This window comes from Bicyclus anynana, chromosome 24 (assembly GCF_947172395.1).
Source record: "Bicyclus anynana chromosome 24, ilBicAnyn1.1, whole genome shotgun sequence".
In the NCBI taxonomy this organism is placed as follows: domain Eukaryota; kingdom Metazoa; phylum Arthropoda; class Insecta; order Lepidoptera; family Nymphalidae; genus Bicyclus; species Bicyclus anynana.
The window spans coordinates 518,040-530,265 of record NC_069106.1 but is presented as its reverse complement, the minus strand read 5'-3'; the positions used below and the strand labels follow the sequence as shown (position 1 = coordinate 530,265).

Sequence of the window (12,226 nt, the reverse complement as noted above, 5' to 3'; positions counted from 1 at the left end):
AAAATTTTACTGATTGCATTTTTGGCATTTGTATCGATCACAATCACTCCTGATAGTTATTTTGGAAATATATTTCATGTACAGAATTGACCTCTCTCCAGATTTATTATAAGTAGGTATAGAAGACAAAAATAAGGTACGTGGGTCCCTAATAACAGTGTAGCAGTGCTATATCCAGTTTATCGCATTGTGATCGCTAAAGGACCCATCGTCCAATATTCCAGGCGAGCGCTCGCAGCTGGTCGCTAGCGGAGTGACAGCCAATTTTCCGACTGAGGAACTCCCCTTTTGTTGTAAGTTGATGAATTGCATACTCCTTTCGGCTAGGGTTCCGTAGTTAAACGATACCCTTAGCCATAACGCTCGCTGTAATGAAAATTCATTACTTTTTCGTGAAGGAAAAACACTGTGAGGAAGCCTGCATATCTGAGAATTTTCTTAATTCGTAAGTGTGTGAAGTCTGCCAACCCGCATTGGACCAGCGTGGCGGACTACAGGCCTAACCCCTCTCATTCTGATAGGAGACTCGTGCTCAAGACAGTGAGCCGAAAATGAGTTACTAATGATGATGAATAATCGCATGTCACATGCAGTTCAGGATTAGCCTATAAGTTTGACGACCTCCGTGGCGCAGTGGTGTGTGCGGTTGATTTACAAGACGGATGTCCTGGGTTCGATCCCCAGCTGGGCCGATTGAGGTTTTCTTAATTGGTCCAAGTCTGGCTGGTGGGAGGCTTTGGCCGTGGCTAGTTACCACCCTACCGAGAAAGACGTATCGCCAAGCGATTTAGCGTTCCGGTACGATGTCGTGTAGCAACCGAAAGGAGTGTGGATTTTCATCCTCCTCCTAACAAGTTAGCCCGCTTCCATCTTAGAGTGCATCATCACTTACCATCAGGTGAGATTGTAATCAAGGACTAACTTGTAAAGAATAAAAAAAAACACACGTTACATATGCTATTGCATAAGTCATCTCGTCTCCAAATCCATTCTCCTGCAAGGAGGGAGGCGGGAGGCCTTGTCCTGTATTGGGCCGTTAAAATAGGCTGATAATTATGACATTTTGAAATTAACATTATTTAAGTTTACATACTTCTACAGATACAAATAATAGTCCAGTCATCTTAGCATTTTATTAAAAGAATATTTGCCTAATCTTTTAAATTTACATAATAATAATAATAATAATAAGTATTATCAATAATCTATACTTATAATAAATCTGTAGAGACGTCAATTCTGTACATGAAATATATTTCCAAAATAACTATCAGGTGATTAGTGGTCGATACTGATGCCAAAAATGCAATCAGTAAAATTTTTGTCTGTTTGTCTGTCTGTCTGTATGTTCTTTATAGAAACAAAAACTACTGGACGGATTTTAACGAAACTTGCTACAATTATTATTCATACTCCTGGGCAGGTTAAAATATACTTTTCATTACGCTACCGTCAATAGGAGCAGCGCAGTGAAGAGAAATGTTGAGAAAACGGGAGAAGTTACTCCATTTTTTAAGCTTCCGTCGCCGTCGCATGGTCCCTACCATAGGGGTAGTAGGATAGGAGTAGGGTAGGGGTAAGGTAGGGGTAGGGTAGGGGTAAGGTAGGGGTAGGGTAGGGTAGGGTACGCAGACGAAGTCGCGGGCGTCTGCTAGTAATTAATAAACTTTTTATCGCGTCTTCTCAGCGGGACTACGAGTATAATTATTGTCTTTACACTATTATATGCTCTAAGCGCTCGCTTTCTGCCTTCAATATCAATCAATCAATCAATTTATTTCTTTGCAGATACATGCATTATTTATACAGGTGGTCGGTAGATGTAGATGGTAAATGTATCTTGCCAATTAGGCATGCAAATTATTTATTAAGTATTTAATGATTCAAATGACAATTTCACCATTTAAAAATTACATCTTTATAATTAAAATATGTATGAAAAAAACAATAATATCAACTTAAATACTCATTTACACTGTAGAATGCCTGTTGAGTTAGGTATTTATATAAATTATTTTTAAAGCAATTTTATATTCTTTTCTTTCCTAATTTCTTTTGGTAACTTATTATAAATTCTTACTGCCGCAATGAATAAACTATTATGGTACAGAGTAGTTTTATGTTGTTCGCATGGTAAATGGTAAACGTATAAAAAACTTTTGAAACGAAACGTTCAGGGAAATTAAAGTTCTACAATATTTATAATATACATTATTAGATACAAATAGCGAAAATTCCATTGGAAATATGGTATTTGCAAAATAGACGATTTTGTGAAAGGCTTTTAATTACTTGAATTTTTACACGGTGTAAATTCCTACGTGATGATCTAAGAACAGATTTTGTAAACGAAGCGCAATGTGATACAATAACAATATGTACGTAGTCGGAAGTGGATTGTAAAGAAATACGCATACTGCTCTCACTGCAAGTTTCATGTTACAGCTACTGAGACATTAGTGGGCAATTTGTTAAACGCCTAGTACGTTTTTATTTGAATGCTTTTGTTACTATTGAAAAGAAAAAAAAAGATCTTTATTTTTAAGTAATGCCACATAGCATATTAAATCTAAATTATAACATATTATGGCTTAACTGTCCACTCAAACAGTGGAGCACTAAAGAATGCCCTGTAATATGTGGCACAACCTAGAAAAAGACCCCAACTCAGCATTTTGCCGCATACTTTCAATAAAAAAAAGGTATGTAGCACTGATTTTCAGTTAGGACCCAGTTCAGGTGCCGGTGAGCTCTTTTTACTTCGTCGTATCGTTATCAACCCATATACGGCTCACTGCTGAGCTCGAGTCTCCTCTCAGAATGAGAGGGGTTAGGCCAATAGTCAACCACGCTGGCCCAATGCGGATTGGCAGACTTCACACACGCAGAGAATTAAGAAATTCTCTGGCGTGCAGGTTTCCTCACGATGTTTTCCTTCACCGTTTGAGACACGTGATTATTTAATTTCTTAAAATGCACACAACTGAAAAGTTGGAGGTGCATGCCCCGGACCGGATTCGAACCCACACCCTCCAGAATTGGAGGGAGAGGTCATATCCACTGGGCTATCACGTATCGTCTTTTTACTTATTTATAGATAACTAAATACTATAAATAAGTAAAAAGACTATTGTAAAGTGTTGTAGGACGAAATAGAGATGTATTACTAGAATCCTATACTAAAGTTAATGTTTTCTAGTAGCTTAAAACGATTTGATATACTATGAAACTAAAAATTCGTAATCATTTTCCATCTAACACATATTCCGTGTCAGTCTTATCATCGTTATCAATTTATATACGGCTCACTGCTGAGCTCGAGTCTCCTCTTAGAATGAGAGGGGTTAGGCTAATAGTCCACCACGCTGGCCCAATGCGGATTGGCAGACTTCACCACACGCAGAGAGTTGAGAAATTCACTGGTGCGCAGGTTTCACAGTTTGAGACACGTGATATTTAATTTCTTAAAAATGCACACAACTGAAAAGTTGGAGGTGCATGCCCCAGACTGGATTCGGACCCACACCCTCCGGAATCGGAGGCAAAGGTCATATCCACTGGGCTATTACGTCTTGTATGTAATCTAGTTAATACAATAGTTCTCTCAAGAATGCAACTTAGTCATTTATTTTTAACTTAATAATTGCGGCTCAAAATTTACTTTAAACAGAATATTACTTACCCATATCATATTGTTTTATATTATGACCAATATTCCTTTTTGCCCGAGGTTTAGCGGTAAGATTATGTTAGAACTGGGTAAGATACAAGTCCAATGAGCGGGAATCCATTATCTCGGTGTGGAGTTTGGCTCCCAGACATTTTTAGATTTCTGTAAGTATTTTTTGTTGTTTGATTATCACGAAACTTAATACTCGTATGATTGTAAGATGTGTAGATTTATTAAGCTATAAATTATATATCAAAAAAGAAATTGGCCTTTTAAAATCATAACTAAAGGTTCATACTGCAAAACCCTAATTATGCCAGTATGGACTAGCACATATTATCATTAGACAATGTAGAACTTTTCATAAATGTAAACAATTTAATTATTAGATGCAACATTTAAAAATATTTACAGATATTTTAAATATAGATATTCATACAAGTTTTCATTTATTTCGTTAGTATTTTCGCCCAAAATGGGTGACATATTTAGATATTTATTATTTTTAATGGTTAATGTTTTAGTTTTTCCTTTAATAAGTGGTGACACGTATACCGTGACGGTGGGGACCGACGAACATGTGAATCTAGTCGACAGCAAGTTCCTAAGTTTCACAATAGATCCCAAATATTTGTTTTCTTCAAACGAAAAATATAACAGGTAAGTGTATGAATAAATCAAAATTAAATTTTAGAGGTAAGATTTTAGTTGGTTGTTACGATTTAACTACTCGACCGATTTTAAAAATTCTTTCTCCATTAGAAAGCTTCATTGATTAACATATGCTGTATCCCCGTATTTCTTCAGGAATGAGAACTGTAGGCGGGTACAACCACAGAGAATTTTCTCAATAATTCTCTGCGTGTGCGAAGTCTGCCAATCCGTATTGGGTGAGCGTGGTGGACCATTGGCTTCGTCGTCGTCGTCGTTATCAACCCATATATGGCTCACTGCTGAGCTCGAGTCTCCTCTCAGAATGAGAGGGGTTAGGCCAATAGTCCACCACGCTGGCCCAATGGGGATTGGTAGACTTCACACACGCAGAGAATTAAGAAATTCTCTGGTATGCAGGTTTCCTCACGATGTTTTCCTTCACCGATGAGACACGTGATATTTAATTTCTTAAAATGCATACAACTGAAAAGTTGGAGGTGCATGCCTCGGACCGGATTCGAACCCATACCCTCCGGAATCGGAGGCAGAGGTCATATCCACTGGGCTATCACGGCTCTTGGCTTAACCCCTTTGATTCTGAGTGAAGACTCGAGCTCAGCAGTGAGCGGAATCTGGGTTGATAATGATGATGATGATGATGATGATGGTGATGATGATGATGATGAATACTTTTTAATAAAACTACTTCTTGTGAACAGCAAAGAATGTCTCTGCATGGCGACCTCTCTCACGCCGGCGCACGTGCGCATAGCTGGCCCCTCCACCCCCCACATGGTGTTTCGGAACAGCTCCATCACTATCGAGGAGCGCCAGCCCAAGAGACTCACCCTCAGCAAACTGTACAGCGATGAAGATGGTAAGTCCAAGTCATAGATGTACTAAAAAGTCCAGATACCGTCTCCTGGGGTTGGATTCCGCTGTTTTATACTCGTCGATGTAACATTTGCCTATATACTAAGCCCACCAACCTGCATTGAAACAGAGTGTTGGGTCTAAACTCCATATTATCTCCGATCCCTCCTTATTAGTTCCGATTATGGCTATGCGCAAACTAACGAGTATCTTGCGCCACAGTACAATATAAGTAAATATAATAAGTCTATATTCTGTGCTTGCGCGCACCTACCTACCTACTTAAAGCATTAATATAAATTGTCGCTTCCAAAAATAAGCGTGGGCGTCTCGGGACCATATGCGAGAATAAGGAAAGCCAGACAGCGTGGTGCCGTAACGCGTTACGTTACAAAACGGTTTACCCTCGCATAAAAAGTTATCACTTCAATCGCTCGATGCGCGTAGTCACTAAACCAAGAAGAAGGATTACAAACTTATTTAACTTTTACAGACTCCAGCTATAGAACTGGTCTAGCAGTATCGCACAGCAAGTGGGAGAAGTTTGTCCACTGGGCCCAGAAGACCGGCTTTCACCTGGTGTTTGCGCTGAACAACGCCGAGAAGAGCGCGACGGGTCTGTGGGACCCCAACTCTGCGCTCAAGGTCCTGACTGTGGCTGACCAGGCCAACATTGGCCAAATGTATTGGCAACTTGGCTACGGTAAGCTGTATTCCGTATCTTCGTCTTTTATTTTACTTTTTAATCTATTGTTTTATATTTAATATACATACCATTGTTCCTAATTTAATATACGCCTTATCTATCAGAAAATCTCTATGAAAATTTATTAAAACTATAGTTATTCAAGAGACTCAGAGATTACTCAAGAGGTGATACCGGCAAAGACGCACCGCCAAGCGATTTAGCATTCCGGTACGATGCCGTGTAGAAACCGAAAGGAGTGTGGATTTTCATCATCCTCCTAACAAGTTAGCCCGCTTCCATCTTAGACTGCATCATCACTTACCATCAGGTGAGATTGTAGTCAAGGGCTAACTTGTAAAGAATAAAAAAAAAAAAAATCATGTCTTTTGGGAATTTGGACATCATTCAAAAGAAAAGATTTTCAAAAAACTTTTTTATGTTCTTTTTTCGAATTATAATATTTTTTTTTTATGTATAAAATGTTGCTCCATTCCTAAGTTAGTGTAATTCATTTTAAAGGTTTAGACTTAGAGAATCGCGCTAACAAACAGACATACCAGTGGCCTGAGTCTCAATTATAAAGATTTAGCAAAATGGCACGGGCCCGAGGTTATTATTGTCCCTGAATGTAATAAAATGGTAATCTTTGAAATGCAACCAATATTCTGGCCTCCGTTCCACGTGGGCTTGATTTGTATAGTTATTTGGTTAACTTAGCTAGTTCCTATATCTTTGTTTCAGAATGCAGAAACCAAACGATCGAGGAGTACCTCAACGACTTGGAGACGTTGCGCGTCATCACGGAGACATTCCCGGCGGGGCGGGGGGGCGGCTGGCGGGTGGTGGGGGGTGACGTCACGCCCTGCCTCTCACACCACTCTAAGAGCGACTTCAAGGACTACGTCACTCTGTCCGATGACATGATGGATGCTATATTTCTCAATGGGTAAGACATAAACAGTATTTTTTAAAATACCTACTTAGTTACAATACATAAGAGTTATCATCAGGGCCGGTCCGTCCATACGGCGAACGGAGCAGTCGCTCCAGGCGTCAAATCCTAAAGGGCGCCTAAATGGTAAAGAAAAATAAATTTCTTTTTTTCGATTGTCTATATATTTAACGAAGAGATGGTTGAGAGGCGCGAATGGAGTGCGCAGACGCAGGCCTGATTTTCAATTGGTCACTCCAGAAGTCCAAAGTATGGTCCAGATCTTCCCGTTCCATACTTACCAACTTTGTACTCAGAATTAGTATAGGTATATAGGAGCAAACAGGAGAGGCGCCATATTTGGATTTCGCTCCATTCTAAAATTTACTTCGGGCCGGTGCTGGTTATCATCATCATTAACAACCCATATTCTGCTCACTGTTGAGCACGAGTTTCCTCTCAGAATGAGCGGGGTTAGGGTCATAGTTCACCACGCTGGCCCAATGCGGATTGGCAAACTTCTCACACGTAGATAATTAAGAAAATTCTCAGGTAAGTAGGCTTCCTCACGATGTTTATCCTTTTCTGTTTGAGCTTAATAAAAGTTGGAGGTGCATGCCCCGGACCGGATTCGAACCTACATCTTCCAAATCGAAGGCAGAGGTCCATATCATATCCAATGGGCTATCACGGTTCAAATAATACATACGAGTACCTACATTGATATTGGATAGAAGCAGGCGTTACTTTGCGGAAGTTCATCATGATTATATAATGATTTATTTATTTTGCCATCATCCGCGAAAAGTCGACGAACCCATGAGACAACGTCACCCAGGTCCGACAAAATACTCTCTACGTACGTTTCATGGGTTCGTCGACTTTTCGCGGATGATAGCAAAATAAATAAATCATTATATAATTACATTGATATTATCATTACGCCTTATTCCCATAGTGGTATGCAGATACCACGTCCTTCCACTTGCTACGACCCTTGCACATCTCTTGCTTCTTTCATTCTTTCGAGTTCTTTCATACAAACTCGTCCGTTAAAGGTCGGTTAAACTCTTGACCTGGCCTTTATTAAGGAAGTCCTAGATTTTGTACAAGAACGTTCTCCTTGGCTTCGTCCTTTCCAAAATTTCCATTAATATATATCTCTAACTAAACTAGACACCTAGGGTCTAAAATGATATTTCTCTTCCTAATCGGTCGCTGGATTTGGTCTGAAAGTCCCTTACCAACATTTCTATTAGTCTCTAACTAACGGGGTCAAAAATTATATTTCTCTGGCTTTCGGTTCAAGAGTCAATTGAATTGACTTCAACGCACATTCTAAAATAAATCTTTTTACTCTTTCCAGCAACTCATCTTCCCACGAATTAGAGCATATGTCAGAAAAGGACCGCTACAAATTGCTCAAGTTGCTCAGCACCAGCGACACCCCGCTCTGGCTGACTGAGCACAACGAGCTGAGCGAAGAGTTGGAGCGCGCGGCCGACTGGATGACCAGCCTCGGGTACTCCGCGAGGAACGGCTTCTCTGTGCATTACCGGGAACTGAAGGAGAAGGAACTGTACGAGCCTACTTTGGTAAGATTTATGTAACTAGCGGATGCTTCGAGGTTTTATCCACGTAGTTTCTATTCCCGTTGGAATATGGGACTAAAATAGCTCAACGATAATAGGGCCGGATTCATCACCGATAAGTGATAGTTTGATCCCCAACCGTTGGACTATTGTCGAACCCACTAATACAGTCTTTATAGAGGCACCATTTTTTCTCTACACTTCTGGTAAAAACTGCTCCGAACGAAAAGCCCAAATACTTCACAGCCCGGTCCAGAAATAGAACCCAGCACCTCATTATCCTGAGCCTTAAAGATGACCAATAAGGCATTAAAAGTATATTTCCGTTTCTTAGAGTTTCTACATGGCTCTGCTGTTCAAGAACTTAGTAGGCGAACGAGTTCTCAACGTCGAGATAGAGGCATCACAAGCGATACTTTTCGCGCACTGTACATCGCTGCGTCACAAGGCTGTGTCCGGAGCTGTGACCTTTTACGGAGCCAACATGGATGAGGAGCCAGCCAGATTCTCCATCAAAATGTCCAAGAAGGAACAGGGTGGCGATATTTTGCAGTTTATATTGGGACACGATAGAAATGGGTAAGATGGTATTAATTTATTTCAACAGAACCTTAATTACTCCACAGATATTATGGAGCATCTGAACTGTGCCAGGTTCGATTTCCGCTCCTTAAATTATAGTATCAATTATCACCACCACTAGCACACTTAATCGAAAGAGAAAAACAAAATTTCATTCTAAAAAAAAGTCACATTTTGTTTTGAGGCGTTTTGATAATAAATAATAACTCAGCATGTATATACAAATAAAAAAATGTGAAATGACAATTATGCTGATATTTAAAACTAAAATAAACAGTTCAAGTTCACATTTATATGAAATTAACGATTATAACTAACTCAATATTTCTTTTTCACAGAAACATCGTTGTGAACGGACGAGCTATGTACTATGAAGGTGATATTCGTCCAGTGGTCAAGCGTGTTCGTCCATATAAAACGCTTCTTATAAATCTCCCGCCAAAATCTTTTGGATTTTGGGTACTAGCCAATACACAAGTTAAAGCTTGCTTCGATGTTGATATCAAGAATAAAGATAAAGTTCATAATATTTCTGAAGAAAATGAGGACGGAAATTTAATAAAAGATAAGCGTTCTTTGAGCAGGAAAGCTAGGGATATTCATGACTATGAAGAAAATAATAACAAAATTCTGAAAGAAGGGATAGATAAAATTAATAAAGATTTAAAGGAAACTCTAGGAAGAGCTTATGGTTCTAATAATAACAGGGATATTAATCATAATAGACACAAACCCAATCTACAGAGAAATGCACTTAAACGTTATGAACGTCAAGCCTTCGATGAAGAAAATGTAAATAAAAAGAGACTAACGAAATATAAATTACGACATGCTTTTCATGATGGATCTTTGAAAACCCGGTTATTAAACAAGCTTTCAAAGATTACAAAGGATCACTTACCAAGAACATTCTCCAAAACAAAAAGGTCAAGAGGATCAAAGAGAAATTATAGAGTAAATTCGATAAGAATTCCTAAAGAAGACGAAACTATACCGTTCCCAAAAAAACATCATAAAGTAGTAAAGTCAGAGGGTAAAGAAACACAATCTAAAAAAACTGAACTCAAACATGCTAATGAAGTGGAAGATAATTTAATAAGAAATCGTAGAAGTGCAATTTCTAAAAATAAAGTAAAATATGAAGAAGTAGAATCATCAGAAAATGAAATAGACGTGGATGATAGGAAATTCGGTAAAATTCTGCATAAATTGAAGAAATTGAGCGAATTACCTGTAGAATTACAAGAAAAAGAAAATATTGAATATGATGAACAAGAATCAAGCGAAGGAATAGTTTTAAAAACTAAAGTAACTGATGACAGTGCTGTGATAGATATAAGTGAGAAATCTAATTCTGGTCTTCTTAAATCGACACTCCAAGAAGTATTGTCTTTGTTGGCTGAATTTAATAAAAATATCAATCGGTTTTGGGCAGCGATGACATTATTAGAATAAACACATGCTACCTTTCTTTATGAATGATGGGATTAAACCATTTTAAAGTTTAGTATAATTTACAATATTTTGCAGGAGCTAAGCTATGAGAACTCTTTCAACACATTATAATCTGTAAACTTAAAGTCGAATATCATTTAGTGTTTGTTATTCAGCTCGTTTATCGCTTTTTATTATAATATTATATACATTATTTAATTTATTTAGATTAACTGTTCTTTTGTGCTGTTTGAAGTATGTATTTGTTTCGATAAATAATTACCTACGGGTGAACCTAAAGTCTGTCTCAGCAGTTAACCAAAAGATAAATTATTGTTATCTGTTTCTCAGTTATTAACGAAAGATGATATATTATGTAATGTATTTCTGGGTATTAAAATACGTGTGATGACATTGTGTTCTAAGAATTGTCTTCTAGGTAGTAGTAGTATTAGAGGATAGTTAGTGTAGGATAATTTGATGTAAGATCAGTACATCTATAGTTGATTGAGATGGATTTAGTGATATTTTGTAAATAAATTAAAGACTGTTTATAAGAAAATGTGTGGTATTTTAGTTATTTATTCAATATGTTTTTTTTTTTATTATTGTAGTAGTTTGTTGTAGTTCTATGTATTATGTGCTTATAGTTGATGGAGATGCCTCAATTATATCACTAAGTACTATTCTATAGCGATGTTTTGTACAACTCGCAGGTGTGAGTTTCTCATCTTATAGTATCGAATTAGATAGAGAGAGATAGAGGTGAAAACGAAACTAGCACTAGCAAGTTATAAAGACATTGTTACAGAATAGCCCTACAGAGAGCCAACCATCATTTAACATAGAGCAATACTTTGCAGAGATAGATAGAATAGCTGAATAAATGATAGCTTCACATTTGACTTTGATTGCACCAGCAAATACATATGTGCATATAACCGATGAAGGCTTGTAATCTAGCTTGCAGTTGTGACATTTGGTTTCCTTTTCAAAAACACAATATTTAAAAAAAAAGTTCAGGAAGTGCGCTTAGAACTCATTACAGTGTCGTGACATATCTGAACAGAATCGGTATAATACATTTTGTTTGGCAACGTTTACACTCACGTGTTGTGACATGTCGTGATATGTCACAACACATGAGTGTAAACGACCCGATATCGGTTCGCGTCAGAGCAGCGGGTTTGCCGGGGGAACTGAAAAGAAGCCATCACGACAATATGCGCGCGCGGCAGTGCTGTGTTGTGACGCTGTCAGCGTCGCTATAATAGAATAACATTGCAAACGTTAAACCTCTTCAAGAGCTGCGGCTGTATTGATTTAACACATTGTCTTGATGAGTTTCTGACATATTAATGTAAGCACAGGGAATTCTTTAGTGCTCCACTGTTTGAGTGGACAGTTAAGCCTTAATATGTTATAATTTAGATTTAATGTGATATGTGGCATTACTTAAAAATAAATATCTTTTATTTCTTTCTTTCTTTCTTTCACTTGCCATCACGTCATGACACTGGCGAAATAATGTAGTATCTGTTTACACTGGCGAAATAATGTAGTATCTGTTGCTTACTGGACCTAGGTACCTACTCTTGAAAGTCACTACTGAATAAGTTTTGGAATTTTGCTGTCAAAGAAAACTTTGATTGTAATTATTGATGTGGAATTTAATAAAAAAATTATATAGTTCATAATGCAAGAACAAAAAACCAACGATTATCTCAGAGAAGGGATAAATAGAAAATTAAAACAACAAAATGGTGGTACAATGTAGTTTATTTATTATTTAACAACTTGGT

General features: G+C 37.9%; 1 protein-coding gene across 1 annotated transcript; it reads left to right on the top strand.

Annotated features, from left to right (window-relative positions):
• Positions 1 to 3,746: 3,746 nt before the first annotated feature.
• LOC112049560 (heparanase) lies at positions 3,747 to 11,549 on the top strand. The gene is made up of 8 exons (XM_052888871.1): positions 3,747 to 3,759; positions 4,195 to 4,330; positions 5,044 to 5,157; positions 5,698 to 5,900; positions 6,627 to 6,831; positions 8,183 to 8,411; positions 8,743 to 8,987; positions 9,329 to 11,549. The coding sequence occupies exons 1-8, from the start codon at positions 3,747 to 3,749 to the stop codon at positions 10,443 to 10,445; spliced, it is 2,262 nt and encodes a 753-aa protein (XP_052744831.1). The 3' UTR covers positions 10,446 to 11,549.
• The last annotated feature ends 677 nt before the right edge of the window (positions 11,550 to 12,226 follow it).